A 27727-nucleotide genomic window follows, 5' to 3' on the forward strand; every position below is an offset into this window, starting at 1 on the left:
TTCAGAAACCAGCCTGTTCCTTTCAGGCCATGCGGGTAAAGTAGGTTTGTTTTTTTTGTTTTGTTTGGCAGTTAAATTAACCAAAAAATCCATTTTGATGGAGCAACAAAGGTCTTGAGAATGTGACAAATACTTTCACAGTATTGTAACAGTTTCTTTTCTGCATCCTGGAAATGTTTTAACGATGGTAGTCTCGAAACACCAAAGACTTCAAAGCCTCTTTAATGAAATGTCACTCTTGTTTTCTGGGAGCGTTCAGCTGTTCCTTAACTGGTTTCTCCCCCAAATTTCAGCAAAGCCTGAACCTCCTGGGGAGCAGTTGGCTGAATACAAACCCGTATCCTTGCATCCTTGGCCAGACAAAGCCCTGGTCTTGCTTTTTAGGTATTTCTTACGCTGGGCATTCATGTTAAAATGTATTTCTGGCTTTGGGTGTCAGGGAAGCGTGGGGCAGCTGAAGCCCAGTCGGCTGCTGAGCAGCAGCCCCACAACCAGTCTCCCGTTAGCCTCCAGCGCTGGTTTTGGGCTCTGGTTTTGTCTTAGCTTGTGTGTTATTCCCAGCTCTGGCTATTGCTGTGGCTAGTGGAAGGAAGGAGGCATTTTGGTGCTGCGGCGCTGGGAGGGAAACCTGCTGCTGTGCAGACACCAAATGCGAGTGACTAAGGCTTTCAGCGGGAGCAATCGTCCTCCGAAGCCTTTTCCCTTCTGCCAAGTCCTGATGAGCTGTGAGCATGAGTTTTGCAAGCTGGCGAGAGAAAAAGGAAAGTGATAAAGCATGAGAAGACACTTCAGCCAAACACTTCCTACCAGTTTCAGTGGTTACTGAGGGTACTTAGAAATAAATACAGACTTAAAAGCAAAGGATCCTCCTTTGGGCTCAGCGTAAAGGAGGAAGACGAGCAGATGCTGTGCCCGTTTCCCTTTACGGGCAGGTAACTTCCCATGCTCTCACTTCTTGCCCTGTAGCACAGATGCCCCTCCTGCACCCCGTACCGGAGGTCCCAGTGCTCGTGCAGCCACCCCGTGGTCACTGGGCTACGGTTTCAATGGCTGTTACGCTCATTTTTTCAGGACGCCTTGCCCAGTTTCCTTTTAAGCTGGGTTATGCTCGGGGAATGGCAAACCCCCCCTTCCAGAGGATGCTCTCTCCTCTTTGTACAGTTGTTTTGCTTCTAACAGATGTGGGGTGTTTTGTTTTAGCTTCCTGGCTGCGTGCTGCTGTTGAACCGCCGCTCACGCAGGGCTCTCGGCCGGCAGCGTACGGCTCCGTCCGCGCTTCGCCGTTCAGGCACCTGCTTTGGGAAGCTGCCGCCTGCTCCCGGTCCGCATCTGCTGAGGCTCCGGTTAGTCAGATCAGGGCTGGAGGCCAAAGCTGGAGACGTTTCCTGCTTGGGGGTTAATGACTCTTCCAGTTATGGAGGCTGTGCGTGTGTGTGTCGTGCTTTTTAACCCCAGCCGGCAACTAAGCGCCACGCAGCCGCTCGCTCACTGCCCCCCATCCAGCGGGATGGGGGAGAGAATCAGGGAAAAAAAAAAAACAACAAACCCCCAAACCTCGTGGGTTGAGATAAAGACAGTTTAATAGGACAGAAAGGAAGGAAAAATAATGGTAATAATATGACAATAATACTACTAAAAGAATTAGACTATACGAAACAAGTGATGCGCAATGCAATTGCTCACCGCTTGCCGACTGATGCCCAGTTAGTTCCTGAGTAGCAGATCTGCCCCTCCCAGCCAACTCCCCCCAGTTTATATACTGGGCTTGATGTCCTATGGTATGGAATATCCCTTTGGGCAGTTGGGGTTGTCCTGGTTTTGGCTAGGACAGAGTTAATTTTCTTCTAGGAGCTGGTATAGTGCTGTGCTTTGGATTAGTAGGAAAATAACGTTGATAACACACTGATGTTTTCAGTTGTTGCTAAGTAGTGTTTATCCTAAGTCAAGGATTTTTCAGCTTCTCGTGCCCAGCCAGCAAGAAGGCTGGAGGGGCACAAGAGCTGGGAGGGGACACCGCCAGGACAGCTGACCCAAACTGGCCAAAGGATATTCCATACCATATGACATCATGCCCAGTATATAAACTGGGGGAGCTGGCTGGGAGGGGCGATCGCAGCTCGGGAACTAACTGGGCATCGGTCAACGAGTGGTGAGCAATTGCATTGTGCACCGCTTGCTTTGTATAGTTTAATTCTTTTAGTATTACTATTGTCATATTATTATTATCATTGTTTTTCATTCCTTTCTGTCCTATTAAACTGTTTTTATCTCAACTCACGAGGTTTTTTTTCCTGATTCTCTCCCCCATCCCAGGGGTGGTGGGGCAGTGAGCGAGCGGCTGCATGGTGCTCAGCTGCCGGCTGGGGTTAAACCATGATACCCTCCCAGCCAGCTCCCCCCAGTTTATATACTGGGCATGACGTCCTATGGTCTGGAATATCCCTTTGGGCAGTTGGGGTCAGCTGTCCTGGCTGTGTCCCCTCCCAGCTCCTCGTGCCCCTCCAGCCTTCTTGATGAGAAGCTGAAAAATCCTTGACTTGGTATAAACACTGCTTAGCAACAACTAAAACCATCAGCGTGTTATCGACGTTATTCTCATAATCAATCCAAAACACTGCACTATACCAGCTACTAGGGAGAAAATTAACTCTATCCCAGCCGAAACCAGGACACTGGTCCATCGCATGCCGGTGGGAGACAGGCCGGCTGTGCCGCAGGAGCGTACCGAGGGGGATGCATGGCACCAGTGGCTTCCAGAAGTGAGTCACCCCTCTGGGTAAGGGGGACGCAGGGGGAGCCAGCTCTTGCCTCTGCCTTGCCGCATCCTCCCGGCTTCCCAGGTACGAGGGGATCTATCGCAACCCTGGGCTAAATAACGGCTGCTGGTAGGGCGGCTGGAGCCGAGCTATCACGTGCAGCGCTTTGCACAGCAGTCAGCCGGCTTATTTGTGCCGTTCTTCCCTCTCAGTGGCTCCTGCAGGTGAGCTTTTTCCCTTGACTGTGGTGGCTTCAGTGCTGCTTCATCACCTGGCAGCATCCCAACAGAGGGCTCCGGTTGCTAATTACAACCCCGCAGCTTTCCCTCCCGGCATCTGGTGGCTGTTTGAGCTTTGCTGCTGTGACAGCTCCGTACAATCCCCCCCCCCCCCCCCCCCCAAAAAAAGGATCATCTGAAAATTGAAATTTCCTGACCGATGCATGGATTTGGTGCATTGGGAATGAGGTGATGGGAAACTTTAGATGGAGCGAAGCACGGCTGCTCCGAGCCAACCCCGGGACTTCGCTGGGGCGACGACTGGATTGCTGCAACTTTGCTATAACCAGCTACAAAACAGGTTTGACCTTTCGGGTGCCTGCTCGAAAGAGGTCAGCGCTTCGAACGCAAATTATTTTGCTTCTTCCAAGAGGTGAAGGCTAAATGTCAGGTTTGATGAATGAGCGACCTTTCATGGGGGCGGAGGGGAACTCCCATGCGCGCTCCACCCCGTCCACTGACGTCACTTCCATTATGGGGCTGAGTAACGTTTTCCAAGAAGTCGGAGACGGTAGGTTGAAGCAGCCCCATCATCTGTGTGGGAATTGCATCTGGCACAGACTTATTACTCTCTAATGAAGGTTGGTGACCAAGTCACCTCTTGCTTTTTTAGCTGAGAGCTGGAGAAAGCAAGAGGCATGATGAGGGTGGGGGGAGAGCCTTTCTAGGTTGCCTGGTTGCCATCAGCACCTGCTTTCCCCGTCCTGCCTTGTGATGCTGGCGGTGTCAGCGTCCCCATGCGTGGTCCCGGGAAGTTGTGGTAGAGCAGGGAGCGACACAAAGCACTGGAGAAGTATTAAAAAGTGTATCAGGCTGCCTGTATGGCAGGGAGAAGGTTTGCTGAGGTCTCCACAAGGGTCTCCAGCCCTGCTGCTTGTTGGAGAGAGATGCCCTGCGTGACCAACGGAGCAGCTTCCAGTTTGGGTGCTCGGTGGGTGTTTTGCCACGGCCCGGTACGCGGCGGCTGTCGGCATTCCTGGAATCCAGCCCTTCAGGAAGGCGAGCCTGCTCGGGGCTCTCTGCGCCCTACTTCCCCCTGCAGACCTCAAAAGCTGGTGGGATGGAGGCGGGTGCTTGGGAGCTGGCCTGAGCAGGTTTCCGCCAAGCACGAGTGAGTCTCAGGCTTATCCCGGATCCAGAAGATCCACTGTGCGCTGCTTTCCCAGGGGGAGATCCCCAAGCGCTGCTCTTGGCCGTTCACCTCTGACGTGACCCTCGGTGGTAGCTGCGGCACCGTCCTGCAGCGCTCGGGGAGAATAAACCCTCTGGCTGGAGGCACGTTTTGTGAGCTGACCGGCCGTGGGACGTGGTTTGCATCCACAGCTCTCTTTGCTTTGGCCTTACGTTGTGGCACCTTCATCGTTTAGGGCTGTGAGTTTGTGTTGAGCGGTGGGGTGACCCACGGGGACAAGCCAAGCCATCACCCTGTTGCTAGTAGAGGTTAGCCAGGCGAGGAGGATGCTCAAGGAAGGCAAAGGACCTCAATAAAACCTTTTCCTAGCTCTGTCCCAACACCATGTTAGCCTGGTCCCAGTGTGGTGCTTCCCGTCCACGAGCGGAGCTGCTGAAAGAACAAAATGACACGAGAAGGGAGGAAAAAAAAACCTCCACGTACTCAGTGCTGCAGTGATCCCATTGACTTTGAGCATGCATGCTCTGTTGAATGAGGACCTGCGTTTATAGCAGCCATTCGGCTCTGCTTTATGCCATCCCACGCAAGCCGGCGGGTCTCACGCTGCTGCACGCTTGACAGGCTGAATTGTGAAATTTAAATTTATAGGAAAATATTACTGAGGTTAAAGGAACGAGCTGAGCACCCTCTCGCCGTCGTCTTTCCTTCCTGTGCCCTTGCTCTCACTTGAGGGCGGCTGCCTGCGTTCACCGGCGCGTTCCTCCGGCTCCCTTAGCAACCCGTCGGCACGCGGAGGGTGGCCGGGGCGTTGCGATATCTCCTCCCGGATCCGTGGCGAGGAGGTGGTGTGGGAACCAGACAAGTGGTACCTGAGCTGGCAGGCTATTTCGAGATCACCCCACCCCGGGCACGGTACTCGCATCTCGCCAAGGGGCTGGAACAAGCCGTGACCGGGGCGTGCTGTCGGACGCTCTCCTTTGACTCATCGACCTTGATATTTTGAGCTGTCTCGGACCGCGTCCTGTCTGTCTTTTTTAATTGCAGGTGGCTCCATGTCCCAGCTCCAGAGCTCCTGGGAAATGCACCAGCAGAGCGTGGCGTATCTTCCAGATACAGGTAAACGATAATCCTCCTCTCCGCAGAGGACGTTCTCCTTGGGGTTGTGTCTGTCTTTTCCTGGGAGCTTTCTCCAAGCGGCGTAGGCGACTAGGACTCCTGTCTAAAGGTGCTAGGACCGTTGGCTGTGCTAAGTTTCAAGTGAGGTACGGGTGAAACCAAGATCGGAGGAAAACTCCAAGCTTCTGGAGTTGCTTTGGGAGCTATGCATCGGGGGACATCGCTTGCCGGCCATAGGGCCTTTGGGCTTTGTGTGCAAGCTCTGCAGAGCTGCTCGACCCTGGCAGGGGATCAAGAGGAGTCCAGGCTTTACTGGGATCAAGTAATAGCCGTCTGGTAGACTTAGAGTGAGACTTAAATTGTAGGAGTCGTCCTCTTGCTTGTGTTCTGAACTCACTTTTGCTCCAGACTCGCTGTCTGGACTTACCGAGTGACTGATAAAGAGTATTTTACAGAGGACAGTTCAGGCACCAGCTAAAAGCCTTTTGAAAGCAGACTAGACAGCTAGGCAGCAGCTCTCTGCAGTGCCTCTTGAGAAAACATTGAGCCGTACTCAAAATGAAAAAGGAAAAAAAAGAAAAAAAGCTTGTTTGAAGCTCTTGAATCAACTTAAACTTTCTCATCCCGAGATGGGCAGAAGGGGTGACTCTGTCCGGTGTAAGGGGAGACTGAGGCACAGGAGCTGCCGAGAACTCGCGGGGTAAGCTGAGCTGCAAGCGCAGCCCGTCCCACCGAGCTGCTGGATGGTGCCATCTGAAACCGCAGCCTCGCCGTGGGCTTTACCAAGATTTGGCACCACGAAAACTTCTAACCTTTATTTTCCCAGTGCTTTGAGATACTCGGTCTTTCTCATAGCAGACAGACTTCTACCAGTGGATGCTGTAAGCCAGGGAAAGTCTATTAAAAGCTCCACTTTAATATTAATTTCAGCGATCCGCGTTAGGAGTACTGTTTCCTCCCTCCCTTGCTTACGTCGCTGTTGAGGATTTTTTTCTTTTCTTTTTTTTTTAAACAACGTTCACTTGACTCGCGTTTGGGATTTTTCTCGCTTACGGGAGCTGGCGTGAGCGTGCCGGTGCTGCTTCCTGTCTGTGCACAAGGGAAATTCTGCGCCAGCGTACGGGCGGCGTGACCTCTTTCCCTGTGGTTTTGCAGCATCGATCTGGGTGAATTCTGGTCCCTTCAAGGCTTTCTGAAAACAAACGCGAAGGAGGCGGGGGGGAAACGATCCGGGTTTGGGGAAGACTATAGGAATTCTCCCGCTGAAGCACAGCAAACTACTGTGAGCGTGTCCTGCCGTGTGTTTAAGGCTGGGGGTATGGGAAGGGGGGATCAGTCCTGGTTTTACTGGGTAGGTGAGCAACTGTGTGCGTGTACTGAAAACTAGCTACAACCTGCTTTTTGGTGGTGTCAGTGCACAGAGCCGAAGGGAACACAGAAGTTTCTCTTGCCAAATCGTGTTGAAGCCAAGGAAAAATCCTTTATTTGCATCTAATTTGCTTTTTGTAAAGCTGTGACAGCTTTACAAAATAAATATCTGGCTTTCTCTGCTCTCCCCAGACATGGAGACCATGGCTGCTAGCACATCGCTTCCCGACCCAGCCGGCGAGTTCGACAGGAACGTGCCCCGTATCTGTGGCGTCTGTGGGGACAGAGCCACTGGCTTTCACTTCAACGCCATGACCTGCGAAGGCTGCAAGGGCTTCTTCAGGTGAGCGAGGGTCCTCGGGGAGGAGGAGGAATCTTATTCCACAACCAGCAAGCCTTGAGGAGCAGGCGATCTGATCCTCAGGGTTGCTGCCTGGTTGCTCTTCCAGTTACCTGCGTCCCTCCAAAGCTGGGCTGCGGACAGCCTTGCCAGACCTGTGCCCGCATTGCAGACAGCTGACATGCCTGCAAATCTTGATAACGGAGAGAACACAAACTATTTCCCTTCTTGTGGCTTGCTGTGGCACCCTGCTACTGGGAAATAGGTTGTTTTCCCCTTAGCCAGAGATTTCCATCTGTCTGGGAGCCTTGCAGACCTCCACGTGCTGAATCGGCAGGAACGTAAGAGCCTCTAGCACGCTACGGATGGCACCTGGGAAAATACACCTGAAACTAGGAGTCTTTGAAAACTAAACTGGTACGGTGGCCACAAACTTCTTTTCTTTAAAGCAAGCTGCCTCTAAGGTCTGCTCTGAAGCTCTGTGCCCTTGTGCATGGAGATGCGCGCGGTCCTCTGCCCACGTGCTGGAGTGGGCACCAAGCTCTTTCCAAAACCAGGCAGTCTTTCAGTCACAACTCTGGCTCTTGGGGGTTTAAAGTAGCTGTAGGCCGTACATGCAGCCGTTTTGAGGCTTTTTTCCACTGTCAGGTGGGGGTCTTGAGTGGTCTCAAGCTGGTCAGCAAGGCAGAACCATCTCGGAAAGCTGCCGGGGTCTCCGAGGCTGGAGAGTTGCAGCTATTTGTTAGCGGCTCGGTTTTAGCCCTGCGTCTGTCGAGGCGACGCTCCCGTACAGACGGTGCCGAACCGTTCACGTGGGAGTTCAGATCGCTTGCACCAAGTGAGAGAATGACTAAGCACTGGTGAAGTGAAGCAAGATAATGACTGGCGTGGGACTGGCTGGGAAGAGCCTTGCTCAAGTATTTTGCAGCGTAATGAGACGGCGGCACAGCGGCTGTGGGATCACAAACACCAGAGCGCACGGCTTTACACCTTGAGCTGGGCTGTTACAGCAACCAGAGCTTGCGCTTTCGCCGCAAAGTCATAACTCCTCCTCTTGCAGGAATTTCAGGGCTAGACGGGGGTTTTTCACATACCACAGTCTTGCAGTCTGTTTTCGGACAGGGCGGCTTCGAAGCCCGGCCAACCTGAGCGACAACATTTTCCTCAATTGCTGCCGCTAAATGACGAACTCTTCTTTTAGGTGCTCTCCTCTGCGCCCTGGGCTGGTGTCCCCGACCTTCCCCGTCCCCGTTGTGGCCACAGAGGCAACGGTCTGGCTTTTGACCTCTGAAATGGCCGGTGCTGCTTGACGAACCCTTCCTGGGTGCGATGTGGCTCTTGCGCTAACGTTGTGAGCCCTGCTGCTGCGTTTTCCCGTCTCTATTGTCACACCGTTGTAATCCTGCAAGGCATACAACTGTGACAGTATTTCTGAAGAGGCTTCTTAATGATGTGAAAAGCTCTCATCTTCAGCTAGCCCTTCATGCCCCATATAAAGCCTTCATTTTCAATTTAAGGCTCTTACTACTTTTTTTACTCTTGCTTTCCAGGCACGCTCTCCCCACGCTAGGTCTTGGTGTGTTCCCTCTTGTTTACACCGGCTTGTTGACGTGCCGTTTTCAATCACTGAATTAATTAATGCTTGCTACTGCCACAGTAGCTAAGTGCTTTCTGCGTTAAAATATAGCAGCACTGCCACGAAAGAGCCTGGACCCCTAAACCTCTCCTAGAAAAGCTGTGCGTCCCTTTGCCAGCACCTTGGGGTTTAGAACAGGCTGTGCTCGTGGGCACTTGCTGGTTTTCAACTTTCAGCTCGCGCTCCCTTTGTTTTTGGGGGAAAAAACCAAAAAATCACTGCAGAGGTATCAATGTAGGGTGGCCGATTACACTTACCTAGGAGGTCGGACTCGCAGCCTTGGCTGGAAGGGGCTAAAAGGCGGCGAGCGGCTGCGAATATCGAACTGCAGCAGCAAAACCTTGGGAAGGTTTCACAGCTTTTTTGTGAGTGCTCTCAGGCTGTAGACGTGACTTAGTCTCCTCTGTGGGCAGGACTGAGACCGGCTCCTGTGTACCCGGGGCTCTGTGCGTCGTAGCAGAGGGATGCAGCAAAATGCAGCCTGAGCCTTGGCTCGCTGGGGTGACAGCAGAACTGCTGGGGGACCTCCTGGTGAATCTCACCTGCCTTGGGGACGTACCTGTGGGACATGATTCCCCGGTGTGAAGTCCCCCCAGGAGGTCCTGGGTTTAATGACTCTCTAAACGGCATGAGGAATTTATTGGCACCTCTGGGTGCTCAGACGCACACGTAACCTGCAGCACAAACAGACGTGAGGCAACCTTTGGCCGCTGGCTTCAAAGTCCACTGTTTACTAACGATGCCAACGGCAACGGTAGCCTTATATTGAGCTCTGTTGTTTGCTCAGGAGCTCTTAAAAAGCAGCTAAGCCAGCGTGATTTGTTCTGCTGTGACTTGGCTGAAGCATCCACGGTTTCTCTGGTTTCTTCTACAGTCCTAGTTTTCCCCTGGTGCAATGACACGGGGCGTTAATAGCAGAGCTGCTTGGAAAGGCTCTGGGTATTTCAAAACCTATGATGTCCCCACCCATCCTGTCTGCATCGCTGCATCTCCCACTCCTGTCATCTTCCCCAGTTCCTTGCCGTGTTCTTACACGAAATAATAAATCCAGCCCCTCTTCCTCCTTCCCCAGAGGTCTCTCAAGGTATTTCAGGGCAAGGTGCAGTTGTCCGGAGGGTTCCCGGGATCAGAAGTGGGGGACGGAGCTGGCAGGATTGGAGGGAGAAAATGCAAAGGGCTGCAAAACGGGTGCCAGAGAGCTGCGGCTCTGCTCCCGGCGTTGACTTGGCTGGTGGCGTACCAAGGGGCTTCCCTGGAGAGGGCTGTGTAGGTGTAACGGGGGAGAAACCAGGGGATTATCCTACCCCAAACGGTTTGCGATGGCTGCGCGAGGCGGTTCTGCTGCAGCCTCGGTGCCAAAATGACTCCTCGCCTATTAGCCGGGTGGTGGGTGACGGAAAGGACGTGCCAGGAAGGCCACCGCGGGGTTTGGTTATGAGTAGGGTGGCTTTCAGGAAACAGTATTTCACACGTTCTGCAAATGTGAGAGTTGCGCATCTCGAAAGCCCATTTTGCTAATAAAAAACTCGGAAAGAGTTACTTTGAAGATCAGTCCCATCGGGTAAAGGGGAAGGACCCAGCGCAGCACTAATACCTGCCGCATGATGCAGGTCTGGTCCGGGCTTCGCCCTCCCTCTGGTGGGGGCTGTCAGGGCCGCTATTTACCATCTGGCTTTTATGTAACTTCACATTTCTGATAAAAACTAAAAGCCATTTCCCAGAGGCACCGGGCTTTGCTTTCTTCTCGCTGCGCTAGGTAGGACCGTCGGGCGTATGCCTACCAAAAACCAAGAAGGGAGCTCAACCGCTGCACTCGGGGGGTGGTTAATGCTCAGGTTTTCCCAGCTTGCGGAGCTGGAGTTAAGGCAAATCGCAGTCCTCGCTGTGGCTGGAGTGCTCTCCAGATCTGTTGGGCAAGATAAAGCCAGATGGGCTCTTTCTGCCTGTCCCCCACCCTGCCCCGTGAGATGGGAATCCTGCAAGCACCGCTGAGCGATGGACGTTACCCCTCCGCGCGCCGCAGCCCGGCTTTCGCGATGCTGCGCTTGCACGCAGTGAGCGGTTACGTCGGAGAGCACGCGTGGCAACGGCCGTCCCTATTTTTCCCCCCCCCCGCCGCCCCCAGGTACAGCCACCCCGACCTCGAAGCCCATCGCTCCCCGCTCGGCAAACCCGAGCTTCCCTTGCTGCTGGCCGTGGCCGTGTTTACTCTCACCCGCCGGCTGGGTTTAAGCAAGGGAGGGATCTCGTTATTTTTAACATTCGGCAGCCTGCCTGGGACACGGATCTTAAATGAGCCTTGAAATGGCTAGTTCTGGAGTTTTATAAAAATACACCGGAGCCAGATGGCGTGAGGTCCCGCCGTGGGTCGGACGGCCGCTCCTCTGCGCTGCTGGTGTAACTGGGGGCCCCTCGTAGCCGAGAGCCCTGGACCCTTGGGGCAGAGAAGTGGCTGCTTAGAAAAACCTTCTATTGTGCCCAGCCACCCTGTATTCGAATAAACTGCAATTTTCATACCAAACCCATAATGTTGGCTTGCCCTTGCGCACAGGACAGGACATCTTTCCCTGCCCGAGGGTCTCGTGTTTCTCTGCCTTGTTTGTGCATTCCCCAGCCTTGCCCCAGGGCTGCGGGGGAAAAGATGAGCCGCCTGCCTGCCCCAGATGCTCAAAAACTGAGTCGCTCACCGAAACTGGGAGATTTTGGGGTGTTCGGTTCCAAATGCTGATTTGCCCCTGAGCTGAGCAACGTTTGTCCCCGTTCCTGGGACAGCAAAGTTCTTGGTGGAAGGGGAAAACCCAGAGAAAAGCGATAAACTGAGAGCCAGCTGCTGGGGGAAACAGGAATTTCTTGGTGTAAGGCAGGTTACGGAGGGCTCTGCCATCTGCCTCTCCTCTATTAATTTGCCTAAATGCATTTATTTATTCACGTTAGGTGAAGGGAGAGTAAAGCCTCCTTGTTTACATCTCCCTTTCTAAAATAGCCTCTAATTGCATGCTCCGTGCCACTCGGGTCCGCAGCCCGAGAACATATTTTATATTTATACCCTATAAGCGCGGGCTTGGCGCCGTTCCTGGCCTGGAGGGGCCCCTCTGCCATCGCCCTCTCAGCCCGCAGTCGCCCATTTGGTACGGCCCCGTTGTTTGCCCGTGGAGCACGCAGGGGCTGTGTACCAGCAGCTCAGCATCGCGGCGGGGTTTTATGGCTAGAAGAGCAACTCTTGCTAGCAGGAGCCTCTTCATCCCAGTGCTGAAACATAGCATTAACTTGGGGGCAGATTTCTCCCTCTTGTACCTGGATTGCATCTCAGCTCTGCTTCTCCGCTGCCTTTACCCCTCTGAACATCCTCGCTTTGACTTTCCAACCTGGAGGCACCCTGGGCTTGGTTTACCTCCGTTCAAAATCACCTCTACCTTTTAAAGCGAGCGCGGCGCCTTTAGAAATGCTTGCAAATCCAGAGATAAGCTTCGCTGGCTGACGGCAGATCGTTGAGTAACTTTCTCCAAAGCATCTCCGAACGCAGAGGAGAAACAGCCTTTAATAGACCGGCTCAGCTATGCCTGTAATGTGTCATTAGTGGATATCGCGCAGGATGGCCCCGCGGAAAGGCGAGTTTTCGCTGGGAGCTCTGGCTTTGACCCTTTGTACTTGGAAGCTTGACGGTCCCGATTGCAGCAGCAGATTAACATGGCACGGTGTGGTTTTGGTGGAAGAGAGGGTTATTATGTTAAGTGTTGTTTCTCTTGTATCCTGGAGTGAGATTTCTTTCTCCTGCACACGCAAACATGCACTCCAGCCAGTTATTCTAGCAAAGCCAGGCTTTAAAGGCTGGTAAATGTTTAATAACATGAGCTGCTTTGGTACATGCCGGCCTCCGCTCTCGTTTCTTTTGCTGCTGGTGAGGGTTTCTCTACAATCCTTCCACCCTTCCTTTGGCCTTCAAAATACCTGTTCAAAACCAGAAAGCCACTTAACCTGTGGCTGAACCCCTCGGCCGTGTCCTTGTAAGAAGTTTTCCTTTTCCATGCTGTCCGGCAATGCCCGAACCTCTAAGATCAAACCCGTAGATGCACCCAACCAGGTACGGCCTCTCCAACTGAGTCTTCTCGAGCGACCGGCTGAGCTGAACAGAGTCAGGTCAGAGACATTTCCAGCATCCTCTTAGCAATCTCTCTCCAGCAGTTTGCTCTCCGGAGAGCTGGATTTGTGCTTGCATCTCCTCCCGATGTTTGGAGCGGCCTTTTGCACAGTCAAAACGGTGTTGATTTGACCCAACGTGGTTTTTTTTTTTTCCGTTCCTCTCCAGGAGAAGCATGAAGAGGAAAGCGATGTTCACGTGCCCGTTCAACGGTGACTGCAAAATCACCAAGGACAACCGGCGGCACTGCCAGGCGTGTCGGCTGAAGCGCTGCGTGGACATCGGCATGATGAAAGAGTGTGAGTATGCGGACGCGCATCCCGCGGGGAACGGCCCGGCTTTGCGCCGTGACGTCCTTTTCCTTCTCAACGAACGCGCGGTGCGGAAGGCAAGGCACGCGAGTGTCAAACCTGAAAGCCCTACAAGGATTCGATGAGGATGCGAAGGGCGGGGGACGTGGCGGGTAATGATTGAGAGGAGCTCGTTTACTGATTGAGGCTGTTTCTGGGGTGGTTAGCCATCCGGGGAGTTGCTTTGCTCAGAGCCAAGTCGCTTTTGCTGGCTCTTGAGGGGGCATCACCTTAGCGAGAGCGTCCGGGGCTGTTTCTGATTAACTCCCGGTTCCGCTGACTGAACTGACTCCCATCCCGCCCGTGCAAAGTCATCGTCGTCTCCAACGCGTTGTTGCATGCTCCTCGCTGCATCCGAAGAGGGAGAGTTGAATGAGCTTCCCCCCAGCGACAGTAATTTCCATTAGCACGGAACTGGTTTGTGTTTTGCTCTGCTGTACATCTTGGGCTTTTTTTTTGGGGGGGGGGGAAGCCCTTATTCTCGCAACGTGGGTCCGGCCGCCCGACCACGCGCGCAGCAGAGGCTTAAGTAAATAGCAGAGGGAAGTAAAGTAGTTTTTAACCCAATCCAAACACACTAATGTTCTCCAAATATTTATTTTCTTCAACTATATTTATAGATAAGCAGCTTTTAAAAATAAAATCTGTTTGACACACTTCCTCCTACGGACACGCGCTTTCCACGTCCTAAGCCTTCAGGAGAGGGCTGGCGTTCGCGTAACGTTCAAACCAAAATAACAGCCTTCTGCTAGGAGACTTTGCAAACAGGACGTCACGGCGAATGATTGATGGGCCTGAAAATTTGGAAAATGGAAGTGGTGCTCGTTTCCTTCTGCGGCGAGCGGAGAGCAAACAGCGTCCGATGTCACAGGCTGCCACCGAAGCACCTGGGTCCTCCAGAAAATCAGAACTTGTAGGTGTTTGCAGGAAAAAAGCGCCTAAATTTCCAGTTGTCCCAAAGACCGAGCAGATCCCTGATGAAGAGAAGATCCCTGGATCTTCTTCTTTTAAACTAGCAGCTGTGTCCCGTAAAGAGGGAGAAAAAGACTATCTGATACGCCATACGTACCCATCTTTTGGGCGAGCACGAGGACGTGTGAGCCCGTGGTAGCCGGTTGGTGCGGTCCGTTTGGCGTAGCCGTTGCTAACGAGGGAAACGTGTTGACTTGCACTGGTTAATTACCCAGGAAAGGCCGGAAAATTCAGCGGCAGCGATGCACAGGGTGTTTGCACCCCCGGGCCGGGGCCAGGTCCCAGGGATGCGTGTGCTTCTCGGCAGGAGTTAACTTGTAAGCGACCCCGTTAGCAAACTGTTACTGGATTAACAAAACCTAACCTAAGGAGACTAAAAATAGCCTTCCCGCGGACTTTGCTGCTGGTGAAATGAAAGGGAACGAGGTGTGCCGCTGTTATTTTTAGGTCGAATCCGGGATCTTGAAGCTCATGAGAGGGGGGTTTGTGTCTTTCCCCAGGCTGTCGTTGAAGGCGATGAGGATTGTCGGAAGCAAGGCTGGGCCACTTTGACCCCGCTGCCAATAGGATCTGAGTCCGAAGCAGAAATGAGAGCGTGAGACGGGGGTAAAGAGGAGGAGGAAGAGGGCAGACCTTGTGCCTGTGTTAATTTGGGGTTTGGTGCAGGCAGACCCTTCTCCATCCCCAGACCGTGGGGCGGTTGGATGGCCCGGATGATTTTAGACATCATCTCCAGCCCAAACCGCGCAGGGTTGAGACCGGCGGCAGCGCGGCCGTGCCGAGGGTCCCTTCCCCGACGCGTGGTCCGAGTGGGGGTGCAGCCGAACCCGTGGACCAGAAGCTGCGGTGATGGGCTGGAAGAGCCGGCGCTTGTCGGAGAGGCGCAGCAAGGAAGGGATCGTGCACGTTCAAACTCATACAAAGCAAAAGCCCTGAGCCACCCGGCGCTCCCCGGGGAGCTGGGGACAGCATCGGGGCGGCCGCTGTCCCCCGAGGAGGGACCGAGGAGGGGAGGAGGTGGAAGCTGGAGGGCAGCCGAGGTTACGGCCGTAAGGCTGGAGCAGGATTTATAGCCCCGCCGCAACGCCTGGGTTCACCCCAAGCTGTCCGCAGCCAACGTTAGCAAATATTTGTGGTTTTCCGCCTCTCTTATCTGCGCGGGGTAAAGCGCAGGGCAAGCTTGCGGGGCTGCGGGGCGGGCGATCGGCGGAGGGGAGAAATCCACTTCGCAGCCCGAGCCGTGACGTTCGGGAACGCTCCTTTTCGCCGCTCTCGGGAGCCGTTTCCCTTCGGCTGGCTCCAAGGAGGGCAGGTCTCCAGCCTGGGGATGCCTCTGGCTGCCCCGTCCGCTTGCTGCTGGTTTCTCCTAGGATGATGCTTAGCACGAACGTACTTTAAAGTGGGGCGAAGAGGCTGTTGCTGGGCTATCCTGCCTGCTTTGGCACTGGTTTGGGTGGCAAGAAAATGCTCAAGTTACTCCTTCTGCCCTGCAAAATTGCCTTTTGCCAACTGACTGGAGCTCAGGGAGGGACGTTCGTTGCTCGGGGCCGTGTTGGCTAAAGCCCGGGGCGTTAGATGGACCCGGGCTCCGCAGCCACCCATAACCTTTGGGTGATTTACCTCTCTTCGTGTCTCTGCCCCTTCTCCCCCAGCCTGTAACCCCTCTCCAGTGTTCGCAGCATATTCACACAGGGACGGGGGACAGGTCGTCTGTCCTGTGCGGTCTAAAGGTGCTGCAAAGCAGGCAGATAAATTATGCCTCATCAAATCGAGCGGCCGGAGGGACCCACAGGCTCGCCGGGGCTGCAGCGGTCTCACAGCATTGAATTCATCCTCTCCCCGCCACCTTATTTGCTGCTGGGGAAATTTTTTTGTGCTTGTCGTGGTGCCAGTCAGCTGGGAATCAGTGAATCTCCTTGGGAGGGTTCCCAGCCGTGTCCTGGGGTGGTTTGTCCCTCTGCAGCCGAGTCCTCGGACATCAGGGAAGGTGGTTGTAGCTGATCCCCCTCCCCGGTGCCGCAGCAAGGTCTATAGTTTGCCTGGGATCAGCGCCCCGTGGATCTTCTCTCCCCTTTTTCATGGAAAAAGGCTTGCTGGGATCTGGTTGTAGTCACGAGCAGCTGATGCTCAGCATCCTCACCACGAGGCTCGATTTATGATCTCAGCGCTGAAAATCCCCAAAAGGGAGGAGGAAAAAAAAAAAAACCAAACCATCGTCTCGGAGGCAGGGAGAGGAGCAGAAACTGGAAGGAGATTGTACGGAGAGAGGGGAATTTCCCGAATCAGTCAGGAGAGGAGCGGAGATGCTCAGGGGAGCAGGCAGCGCGAGGGCAGCAGTAGCCGGCAGGGTTACGGTTGTTTAGGGTGGGACTGCGGGCCGAGGGTGAGCAAGGAGGGAGGTGGCCTTTCCAGCTCTCCTCTGCTTCCCCGAATAGGCGGTGATACTCAAAGCGAAAAAAATCCCCGCTGCCCTAAACGTGGAATGTGTTATTCCCCAGCCCGGGAGCCGCTGCACGGCAACGTTGTGCAACGCCGGCCTCTCAGGGACCCGCGCTGACACCGGAGACTGGCCGAGAGGCGAAGCAGGAGCATGAGAGGGAGGGAAGAGTCGTGGCCATCCGGGAAAACGTCACTTGGCGGCGGTTGGCGTTCGCAGGCTGGCTGGGAAGCGTCTCCGCTCCCCACGGGCTCGAAGCACATGCTATAAACATCCAGCGTCCTCTGTAATTAGAGCAGGCTTGGAAGCCGGCAGGGGCTGAGCATCTGGAAAGCCCTCGCCGAAATCTGTGCAAGCATCGCTTCGGTTAGCCGTGTCTGAGCTGTGTCGGAGGGACGAGAGCTCCTTGGCGGGGGGATAGCAGTAGCTGGGGGCCCTGCAACTGCTGTCGCTGCTCCGATTTGCTCCGGCGCAGGTCCAGGACCTGCAATTGAAATCCCTGCTGCTTGCCCATCACTGCAAGCTTTCCTCCTCTCTGGTTTCCGTGCGAACCCACGTGCTGTAGGAGATGCACGCCGGCCGGCCGGCCAACCCGTAGCATCCCATTTACCCGCCTCCAGCCCCGGCAACGTTTGAGTCCCTGTTGCGCAATTTGGTTTTTCTGTCTGTGCCACCCCTCGTCCCATCGCCGTCCCCGCCGGCTGCGCTGCCGATGACGCCGGCGTGGGTCTGGCCGCCTTGAGAAACGCTCCGTCTTCCAACGTCTCAGGACGGTCGCAGCTGGGGTTTGGGGCAGGTCAGCGGGGCTGAAAGGTACGGGTTTGGGAGAAGCAGCGGGGATGAATTAGGCTTCGCTCCCGGGCTTTAAAGGGTGTCTCCTGGGTATTTACTGCGTGAACCGGTGCAGAGCGATCCTGGGCATCCTTGGCAGTTAAGCGGGGTCACAACGCCCTGCAGGGCTGCTCAGGGGCCGATTCCCAACCTTGATGCGTGCGCCCTGTCCCTACAGCGTATGAAACCGCTGCTTTCCCTGCTTGACCCTCACCTAGCCGTGAATCGCCCTAAAGCTGCTCCTGCAAGGGATGTTTCTGCAGCCCTCACCGCGGCCGCTGTCCCAGCGAGATCCCGAATGCCACCCCACCGCGATGGCCGTGCCAAGCAGGCTGTCCCAGGGTGGGGGAACAACCGTGGGGCTGTTTGCAGCCCCGGGGCTGGACGGTGTCCCGGCCCCAGCTGGGTCAGGCAGAAGCACCCACCATTCAAGCTTCAATGAAACGCTCAAACTCCATCCAGTGAACGCGTTTCACGCCTGATGTTTCCTAAACTTCGTTTTCGTTTTAGATTTGGCGGCTCTTGCCTCATCTGTCGGAGCGAGCCTGCCTTCGTGCTGCTCCGCATCATCCTCCGGCACTTCCAAGCCCCCGGTTTTGGCCGGGGTTGCAGGGTTGTATCCTCGCCCGGCCGGCTGTATCCTCATGCGCTGCCCTCGGTGTCGGCCACGGCTTTCCCTGCTGCCCTTGTGGTGTCTCGCAAAGAGGGCCAGCGTCTGTCTGGAAGCGATGGGCAGATGTTATCTCAGCCTCCGCACGGACTTTGGGTCAGGGCAGCCCACAAACAACTCAGCCACGTCGCCGGTTGTGCCAGGAGTCTGTGGCTGGACGTCTCCGGCTCAGTGTTTGGCAAGAGATCGGAGCTGGGGTGTGAGCCGGGATCTCAAGCGGAAGGTGCAGGCGTCGAGCCGCTTCCCGGTTCCGTATTCCCCCTCGAGGCAGGCAGGCAGGGACGTGGTGGGCAACATCCATCCCCCTGTGAGTACAAATGAGGGTCGAATCCTTTTCCCCAGGACTTTATAAAGCAGGCGAGTCACTGCGTTGACATCCCCGGTCCACGTTACCCCCGGTCCTACCGAAAAGCCGTTCCTCCGGCCCAGCCGAGCAAGGTGTGTTTCAGGTTTGCCGCTCGCCTTCGTCACCGGGAACGATTTCACCAGAAACGCCCGGGGGTGGTTCTCAATCCGCAGCGCCGATGCCGGGCTGTGTCGTGGCTTGCACGAGTACCGCTGCGTCACGGCACTGGCCTTCGCAACACCAGACAAGCCGGGAGGGAATCACAATTCCCCTTTATCTGATTTTTTGAAACACCTGCAGGGCTTCCTTTGGGTTTTAGTCTCCTGTAGGTTCCAGCAAGTCCTATCAGAGCATTAAACACCAAACCTGGGACCCGCTGCCGTCCGTTTCTGTCAACGCCGCCGGCAGTTTGGCAGTGGATTCGCAGCACCGTGCAACCCACGTGCTCTGCCGAGCCTCGCTGCAGCCGGCAGCCCTGGGACGTACAGGGAAACTGGATGCTTCGTTGCATAGACCCTGTAAAGGGAAATCTGGGCTGCCTTAGGCGATAGTCCTGGGGGGAACAAACCTTGCCAGCGTTTGTTCTCCTGCCAAAGTGATGCTTTGGGAAATCCTCTTGGTTTTCAGCTCCTACCAGACTGAGAAATGCTGCCGCCTCACTGCTTCAAATCTGTTTGAGGGCTGGATTCCCTAAAGGTGGGTGGGAAATCCCAAGATGATTTCCCTTGCACTCTTGCCCCAGCACAGAAACCTCCTTTTCTTTCCAATCTGCTCTGCGGATGCTTCCTAATTTTCGTGGAATCATAGAATAGTTTGGGTTGGAAGGGACCTTTAAAGGTCACCTAGTCCTTGCAGGATCTGAAATTTGCTTGGTGTAATAATAACACCTGCAATAATCCCTTCCGAAGCCCCGATGCTTGGGACAGCCCATGCCGGCAAAGACTTTGAACACCGTGGCCACAGCCCAAGCGCTCGGCTCTTTGCCCCATCTTCGTTCCCAGCCCCACGTGGCTCTTTCCCCACAGATGCTGCCTCATCTATGAACAGTTTCCCTTCTCGCATGCAGCGCCCAGATGGATCCGATGCTTTTGGAATAAGAACCGGGACGGGAGACGGCAAAATCCTCATTTTTCTCCCCAAGCAGTCACGCTGTTCCCCGCAGAGCTGGCCGTATAACGTGCCGATCGTGGGAGCGACCTTTCGGCTCGAGCCGCTCGTTCCCGTGCCTCCGACATCTTCCAAGCCCCCTCTGAGATTGTGCAAGTTTGAAAAAACATATTGGAAAAACGCCGTCGGCTAAAGGTGGCAGAAGGGAGCGGGGACTGCAAACAGCTCCTTGCCTCGAGCCCTGCGACCGTGGCTCCCGCCGCCCTTCGCCAACCTCTCGTCCCAAATTCCACCTCGGCTCGCCCAGCGTCCAATCTCTCTGCAACCCACGGCAGGCAGAAAGCCGCCTGTCATCAGATAACGTGCTTGGGGTTTGTTTTTTTTTTTTTTAATGACTGGTTAAAGGGCTAATAACATCTTGAGGAACGGGCATTGCTATTTTTAGGACCCGCCGGCGGACGTCTATTAACGAGCGCTTTTGCGAATGTAACGAGGATGGGGGGGATGTTGCTGCCCCAAGAGATCGTTGCGGCTCCCTGTTGCTTTTCTTCTCTTGCAACCCCGGGAGGCTATTCAGGTCTTTAAGCCCTTTTTATAAACGTAAGATTTGAGCCCAAATTGCCTGCGGACGCTCCCCTTCCCTAAATAAATGGGAGAAGCCTTGCGTGTATCGCCTTTGAGTCCGACCCTTGGCCGCTGCCATCGCCGTCGCCCATAATACAAGCCCTAAATACCCAACCCTGGGAGCGGGGGTACGTTTATATGTCCCCTTAGCTTAAAAATACTTGCAACGCTGCAGAAGCGCTGCTGGATACCCAGGCTATCGCTGCTGCAGCGTGGTAGCCGGACGCAGAGGCTGAGTGGTGCCACATCGGGCTCCCTCTGTTGTCGGGCGCTGACAGCGGCGCCGGAGCACGATGAACCCGCTGGCCTGAGTCTTGCAGGGTCAAGATTTCTTTCGCCTGAAAGCACCGAGCAAACAGCAAGGTTGCAGCGCGGAGCAGACATGTGGCAGCGTTGCCGTGACCTTATTGCACCCGGTCCTTGCCTAAAAGCATCCAAGTGGGCTATAAACCGCGCCGGTGTTGTAGTGGGAAGCCGCGATCCGGCAGGACAGGACGGGGTTGATGCAGGTTTAATAATTGATTAGCAAGGTGATGGGGATGCTGTGGCCCGGGGTTGCTTCAGTCCCCGTTTCCCTGCGCCTGTTTCTGACGCTTTCCCTGTCCCTGCAGTCATCCTGACGGACGAGGAGGTTCAGAGGAAGCGGGAGATGATATTGAAGCGCAAGGAGGAGGAGGCACTCAAGGAGAGCCTGAAGCCCAAGCTCTCGGAGGAGCAGCAGAAAGTCATCGACATCCTCCTCGAGGCTCATCGCAAAACCTACGACCCCACGTACGCCGACTTCACCAAGTTTCGGGTACGGCCGGGGCACGCCGATTCCCACGCGCAGGACCGAGCGGTTCCTGCCCAGATGCACCAAACCCGTTTCACCCCACGACTTCTCAGTAGAGAGGAGTTAAAAATCCCAGCCCCAAAACCTCGATGCCGTTGGCAGCGGGCGAACGGCTGCCGCCAAGCTGCTCTCCCAGCCCCGTTCCTCACGTCCTGCTCTCTCTTCCAGCCCCCCGTGAGAAGCAACCCCAGCAACAGGGGGGCGGCAAGGTCCTCCTCCATCCTCACCCAGGACTTGTCGTCGGAGGATTCCACCGACCTCTTTGGCTCCGATGCCTTCAGCACGTTTCCAGGTACCACGCTCGCCTCTCCGTAGGTGACGGGGGTAGAAATGCAGCAGCTTTACCTAAATTTGGCCATTCAGACCCCCTTGTTTTACCTCTTATGGGGAGCTTATTTAACCGTAAGACCCTCCTGGGGGTGTTGCCAAGGCTTTTTGCGAGCAAAAAGCATTAAGTGCTTGGCTGGATCGTGGCCCTGCAGACCTCTTGCGTGTCTGAGCCCTCCAGGATGGCCAAGAGGAGTGTGAACGTGAGCGCTGGGCTGCATCGTCGCAGCTCTGGCTGCGGTTAGACTTGATCACGGCACAGGAGAGGAGTTAAAAGGCCCCAGTGCAAAAATCTCGACGCTGTTGGCAGCCAGCGAACGACGGCTCTCCCAGCCCCGTTCCTCGTGTCCTGCTGTCTAAACGCAATGCAAAGCCTTCCTGGCGGGGATGGATGCCGTTCCTGCTGCGGGCTGGCATCGTTCCCCTCACCCGTAACGTCTTGCCCGCAACCGAGGTACCCTCTGACCATCTCCCTCTCTCTCCAGAGTCTGTGGAGCCCCAGATGTTTTCGAACCTGGTCCTCTCCGAGGAGAATGACGAGAGCTCCTCCATGAACATTGACTTCTCCCACCTCTCCATGCTCCCGCACTTGGCCGACCTGGTCAGCTACAGCATACAGAAGGTGATCGGCTTTGCTAAAATGATCCCGGGATTCAGGTGAGACGTTTGCTCCCAGATCCGATGTCCACGGCGGTTTTCCACTCTCGGGAATCCCGTCCTACCCTTCACAGCCAGATCATTTTTCTCTGTTTCATCTTCACAGCTTGTCCCTCGGGCTCTGTTCCCTTCCCAGGTCTGTTCCTACTTTCACGGTTTCTGTCTCTCCTCCTTCCTGGGGTTACTCCTCTCCTATCTTTACCCTGATTCACCCAGACTCTGTCAGCAAAATCCTTGAGCTCCTAAGATGCTCGAGGCCACGTGAGCGGTCCCCATCCTGGTTTGGGAAGGACCTCAGGTCCCGTTTAACTCCAGGCTGGTGGCCCTGGGCGCTGGGTGGTGCCACTCGATAAACGTAGCTGCAGAAATACCCGCCGCTTAATCCCGTCGAAACCCGGGGGGAGGGAGAAACTGGGGTGCCCCCAGCAAAGGGACTGGGTTACCTGGCGCACGGGTGGCAGGTTTCGGTTCCTTTCCTCACTGGGCAGGTCTCACATCACCCTCTTCTCCCTGCCCAGGGACCTGGCAGCCGAGGACCAGATTGTCCTGCTGAAATCCAGCGCCATTGAGGTGATCATGCTGCGCTCCAACCAGTCCTTCACTCTCGAGGACATGACGTGGACCTGCGGCAGCAACGACTTCAAGTACAGGATCAGCGACGTCACCCAAGGTAAAGGCTGCCCAGACGCTCTCCTGCTTTGCTGCGGGCTAAAAAATGTCACCCCAGCCTTAAATTCAGATGCAAAAATGCCATCCTGGGTAGTCTGCAAGCGGGGACGCGTTGGCAGGCTGCACGGCTGCGGTACCCGGCAGCACCAGCAGCCTGGTTGTGTCGTGGCTGGGCTGAGACCCCCGTCCCGGCGTCAGCCGTGCTCTCTCACATCCCGAGCCCTGCGCTGCGGCACACGTGTGCATCCTTGCAGCCGGACCGGATGGCTGGAAAGAACCGTTAACTCCCGAAGAAAAGCAAAGCCAGAGCGTGGCTGTAGCTCGGAGCTGTCTCCAATTCCTCTGCCTTGCAACAGGGCTTGAGGTCGGTTTGCTCCGAGCTGCCGTGAGGGTTGGAAAGCCGCTGGTGCCTTCCCACTGCCGCTGCTCGGCAGCCAGGAAGCCCTTCTGCTGGGAAAGGTGGTGAATCCTGCCCTAAACCTCCCCCGCTTGAGGATTTGGGGACCAGCACGGAGAACAGGGTGTGCAGATGGACCCGAAATCTCTCCCCGCACTTGGAAGAGCCTTAGAGTAACGGCGGGGATGCCGAGATCCTCGGTGCAAGGGCAGAGATCCCCCAGCGAGATCCCAGGGTGGCGTGGTTTAACCCCAGCCGGCAGCTGAGCACCACGCAGCCGCTCGCTCCCTGCCCCCCCACCCCTGGGATGGGGGAGAGAATCAGGAAAAAAACCTCGTGAGCTGAGATAAAGACAGTTTCATAGGACAGAAAGGAATGAAAAACAATGATAATGATAATAATATGACAATAGTAATACTAAAAGAATTAAACTATACAAAGCAAGCGGTGCACAATGCAATTGCTCACCGCTCGTTGACCGATGCCCAGTTAGCTCCTGAGCCGCGATCCCCCCTCCCAGTTAACTCCCCCCAGTTTATATACTGGGCATGATGTCATATGGTATGGAATACCCCTTTGGCCAGTTTGGGGCAGCTGTCCTGGCGGTGTCCCCTCCCAGCTCCTCGTGCCCCTCCAGCCTTCTTGATGAGAAGCTGAAAAATCCTTGACTTAGGATAAACACTACTTAGCAACAACTAAAACCATCAGTGTGTTATCAACGTTATTTTCCTACTCAATCCAAAACACAGCACTATACCAGCTCCTAGGAAGAAAATTAACTCTGTCCTAGCCGAAACCAGGACAGAGGGGAAGCAGGCAGAGCGAGCGGCGTGTTGGGACCAGGCAGGGGGCAGCTGGCACCCAGTGAAGGCAGGAAAGAGATCTGCTTGCAGGGGGGGCTGCGGGCACACGAGGTGGGGTTTGGGATGCTCGTGCAAGGACGCCGTGCAGTGGGGAAGGGGAGGATAAGGAGGCAAAATGTCTGTAGGTTCGTTGTCTTTATGGATTTCAAAAGCAAAATCTGCTCCATAATCTCCTGCTTCAGAGAGACTACTGGGGAGAAAAGTACAATTAAAAACCAACGTGCTTTAAGCTGTATCAAAAGTCCTCTTCCACTGTGCCGGCTCTCTGCTGTGCTGAAAGAGGAGCTGCCGAGCTCCACGCTCGTCCCTCATGGTGGGAGATCTTGTTCCAGCGCAGGCTGCGTTAAAGGTCCTTTCTCTTCCCAGCTGGCCACAGCATGGACCTGCTCGAGCCGCTCGTGAAATTCCAGGTCGGCTTGAAGAAGCTGAACCTCCACGAAGAAGAGCACGTGCTCCTGATGGCCATCTGCATCCTGTCCCCAGGTAGGAGCACGCTCCCCCCCCCCCAAAAGTCACAAACCTGCCAGGTTTTGGCTGCGTCCCCAAAAACGTCACCCTTCCTTGCCTCTCCCTCGAGGCCAGCTGGGAAAAGGGATGGGCATCACCCTGCATCCGTGGTGTTTCCTAGATCGCCCGGGCGTGCAGGATACCTCGCTGGTGGAATCCCTCCAGGATCGCCTCTCGGAGATCCTCCAAACTTACATCCGCTGCAGGCACCCTCCTCCCGGCAGCCGCCTGCTCTACGCCAAGATGATCCAGAAGCTGGCCGACCTACGGAGCCTGAACGAGGAGCACTCCAAGCAGTACCGCTGCCTCTCCTTCCAGCCCGAGCACAGCATGCAGCTCACGCCGCTGGTGCTCGAAGTCTTCGGCAACGAGATATCCTGACTCCGGCCGTGGGGTTTGAGCACCCACCGGTAAAGGGATAAATCAGCCTGGCTTTCCCCGAAGGCAGCGAGCGGAGAAACGTGACCCTGGGCAGGAGTTTTGTACATAGACGGTTTGGTTTCACACTACTGGAGGTCCTGCTTCGTCTTCTCATCCACGGCGGCCGAGGTTTGCTCGCTGCGGAGCAGCGACAGACCCAGATCCGTGGGGTTTTCCCCCCGTTTCCGTGAGCAGCTTTTCCGCTTCCCTGCCGTCCGCGAGAGCTGACTTATCCCTTTATGGATGGTTTGAGGCTGGGCTGCCTCGAATCACTTCTTTCTTGACCCAAAAAAGCGGGGTTGCTTGGAAGGAGAAGGTGCTGGGGTGTTTTGGCGTGGGGAAGCGGGCTCGCGGCGTTGCTGAGGCATCGGTGCCGTCCTCTGCTCCCCTCCTAAAATCCGCAGCGCTCGCCCCCCCCCCCTCACACCCCCCCCGTTTCAAAAAGGGAGACGCCGATGGAATTGCACACCCCGAATCCCTGCCAGGAAATGCCGTGGGCCGTGTCCCCGCGTGTGTGACCAGTTCAAACCACTCCCGTGAGACTGGGACGAGGCCAGAGAGGCCTGTGTCAGCCCCGGGGGGGGGGGGGGGTTGAAATTTGTCCTCGACCCTCGAAGGAAACAGCCGGACGAGCCGTCGTTTTCATTCCCGACACTACTGCCTGGCTTTGGGGGAGCAGGGTTATCTCGGGGTGACTCCTCCGCTCTCTCAAGAGCTGAACCCCTTTGCTGTGGCTCTCAGGCACGACCCCCCCCCCCCCCCCCGCCCCCTGGCCCCGCGCAACCTGGGATGGCGTCGTTACGGCCATCCCGGCTCGGCTTTAGCACCTCGCGGTGGTCCGGTGCCACCCTGGAACAGGGTGCCGGAGGCTGCTCCGTGCCACCGTCCCCTCCTGGGTGCCGGTGGAGCTGCCCCCGGGGAAGGGGGGGGGGCGGTTTGGGGAGCCCCCCCCCCCCCGCCGGGGCCATGCACAGTGTCTGAGGGGCCCCAGGTCGCTGCCGGGTGCTGCTCCTTGCAAATAAACTCTTGCTTGGGATTGGCGCCTGGGCTGGTTTTTTTTTGGGGGGGTGTGGGGGGGGCTGCGTGTCCGTCTGTCTGTCCCTGCGTGGGCTCTGCAGGACCGTGTACGTCTGTCCCGGGGGGGGGGGGGGGGGGGGGGGGAGGCTGGCGGAGGTGTCCGTGTGGGCCGGGCAGTCCCTGTGCCCACGGACGTGTCTGTGTCGGTGTGTGTGTGTCCTTCCATGTCCCCGTCTGCCCACGCGTGTCTGCGTGTACCCCCGCCCGGTGTCCGTCTGTCCGCCCACGTGTCCCCGGGATCGCGAGGGCGGGGCCGCTCCCTCCAGCAAGCCCCGCCTTAGCCCCGCCCCCAGGGCTCCGCGCAGGGCGCATGCGTACTCGCGGCCGGGCAGGGCCGGAGGGGGTGAGCTAGCGCATGCGTAATTACGCTGAGGCGTGTGCCGGGAGGGGTGAGCTGGCGCATGCGCGCGGTGGAGGGGCGGGGACCAGGGTGAACGGGCGCATGCGCAGAGCAGAAGGGCGAGGACAGGGCGGAGCTGGCAAAAGTGCTGGGCGGAGTGATGGGAGCTGGGCGCGGCTGGCGCATGCGCAGGACAGATGGGCGAGGGCTGGGCGGTGCCAACGCATGCGCAGAGCGGCGGGGAAGGGTCGGGCGGGGCTGACGCATGCGCAGACTGAAAGCGAACAGGTGCGCGGGAGACGCTGGCGCATGCGCTGTCCGGAAGCGCCGGGAAGGCGGAGCTGCGCATACGCAGTACCGTGGCGACGAGCTCGCGCATGCGCAGTGCGATGCGAAGCGCCCTGCGCGCCGCCCGCCTCATGGCCGCCGCCGTGAGCACCGGGAGTGCGGCCGGGTCCGGGCCCAAGCGGCCGCGGCCCGAGCCCCCCCGCGCATCGGCACCCACGACGGCACCTTCCACTGCGACGAGGTGCTGGCGTGCTACCTGCTGCGCCTCCTGCCCCGCTACCGGGTACGGCCCCGGGGCATCGTGCGGCGGGATTGCGGCCTGCTCGGGCCCACTTGCAACCGGGCCGGCTGCCTCCCGGGACCCCTGCAACGGGACAGGGACACCGTGCAATGCCCCGACCCCTGCCCGCCCTCGCGCCCCGGGTCCCTCCTCGGGGCCACCCGTAGATGCCCAGTCCCTCTTCGGGGTTTCCCGTAACCTGGGGGCATCTCGCGGGGTCCCCAGTCGTACCTGGGGGCCACCCTTCGGGTCCCCAGTCCCAGTTGGGGGTCCCTGGTGCCACGCAGGGGCCACCCTTAGGTCCCCAGTCACCCCTCGGGATCCCTAGTCACACCTAGGGGCCACCCTTCACGTCCCCAGTCCCACCTGGGGGTCACCCTTAAGTTGTCAGTCCCTTTTTGGGGTCCCTGGTCTCACCAGGGGCACCTTCTCAGGGGTCTCCGGTCGCTCTTGGGGACCACCCTGGGCTCCCCAGCCTCACTTCACCCCCCGGCAGGACGCAGAGGTGGTACGCACCCGGGACCCCCAGCGCCTGGCCCAGTGTGACGTGGTGGTGGACGTAGGGGGTGAGTACGACCCCGAGCGACACCGCTACGACCATCACCAGAGGTGAGGCCCCCCCACACCAGACACTGGGGTCCCCTGGATGCCGGGGGTCCCTCGGGGCTGACCCCGTGGCCCTGCAGGTCCTTCACGCAGTCCATGCGGAGCCTCCGGCCCGACAAGCCCTGGACCACGAAGCTGAGCAGCGCCGGGTTGGTTTATTGCCACTTTGGCTCCCAAATCCTCGCGGGGCTCCTGGAGCAGCCAGAGGATGGCCCCGTCGTGACGGCACTCTACGATAAGGTACCGGGGGTTCTGGGGGAACTGGGAGGGTCTTGGGGGGCTCTAAGCCCGCCAGTGCCGCACAGCTTTCCCCAGGGCTTCTCCTTGGCGGGGGTCACCCCATAAAAGAGCACTCTGGGGAGG

General features: G+C 56.6%; 2 protein-coding genes across 4 annotated transcripts in view; both read left to right on the forward strand.

Annotated features, from left to right (window-relative positions):
* Nucleotides 1-24920, forward strand: part of VDR (vitamin D receptor) — a 39799-nt gene extending 14879 nt beyond the window's left edge. For all 3 annotated transcript variants that reach the window (XM_050914182.1, XM_050914181.1, XM_050914183.1), the window contains exons 3-11: nt 5211-5282; nt 6843-6993; nt 12933-13063; nt 20713-20897; nt 21102-21225; nt 21746-21917; nt 22436-22587; nt 24213-24329; nt 24475-24920. In XM_050914182.1, coding sequence (XP_050770139.1) covers nt 5219-5282; nt 6843-6993; nt 12933-13063; nt 20713-20897; nt 21102-21225; nt 21746-21917; nt 22436-22587; nt 24213-24329; nt 24475-24734 — 1356 coding nt within the window. In that variant the 5' untranslated portion in view covers nt 5211-5218 and the 3' untranslated portion in view covers nt 24735-24920. The remainder of the gene's footprint in view (nt 1-5210; nt 5283-6842; nt 6994-12932; nt 13064-20712; nt 20898-21101; nt 21226-21745; nt 21918-22435; nt 22588-24212; nt 24330-24474) is intronic.
* A 1659-nt stretch (nt 24921-26579) lies between these two features.
* Nucleotides 26580-27727, forward strand: part of MYG1 (MYG1 exonuclease) — a 1683-nt gene continuing 535 nt past the window's right edge. The window contains 4 exon segments of the mRNA XM_050914067.1: nt 26580-26676; nt 26679-26761; nt 27234-27367; nt 27445-27604. Coding sequence (XP_050770024.1) covers nt 26580-26676; nt 26679-26761; nt 27234-27367; nt 27445-27604 — 474 coding nt within the window.

Source organism: Gymnogyps californianus, unplaced genomic scaffold, assembly GCF_018139145.2.
Source record: "Gymnogyps californianus isolate 813 unplaced genomic scaffold, ASM1813914v2 HiC_scaffold_32, whole genome shotgun sequence".
NCBI lineage: Eukaryota > Metazoa > Chordata > Aves > Accipitriformes > Cathartidae > Gymnogyps > Gymnogyps californianus.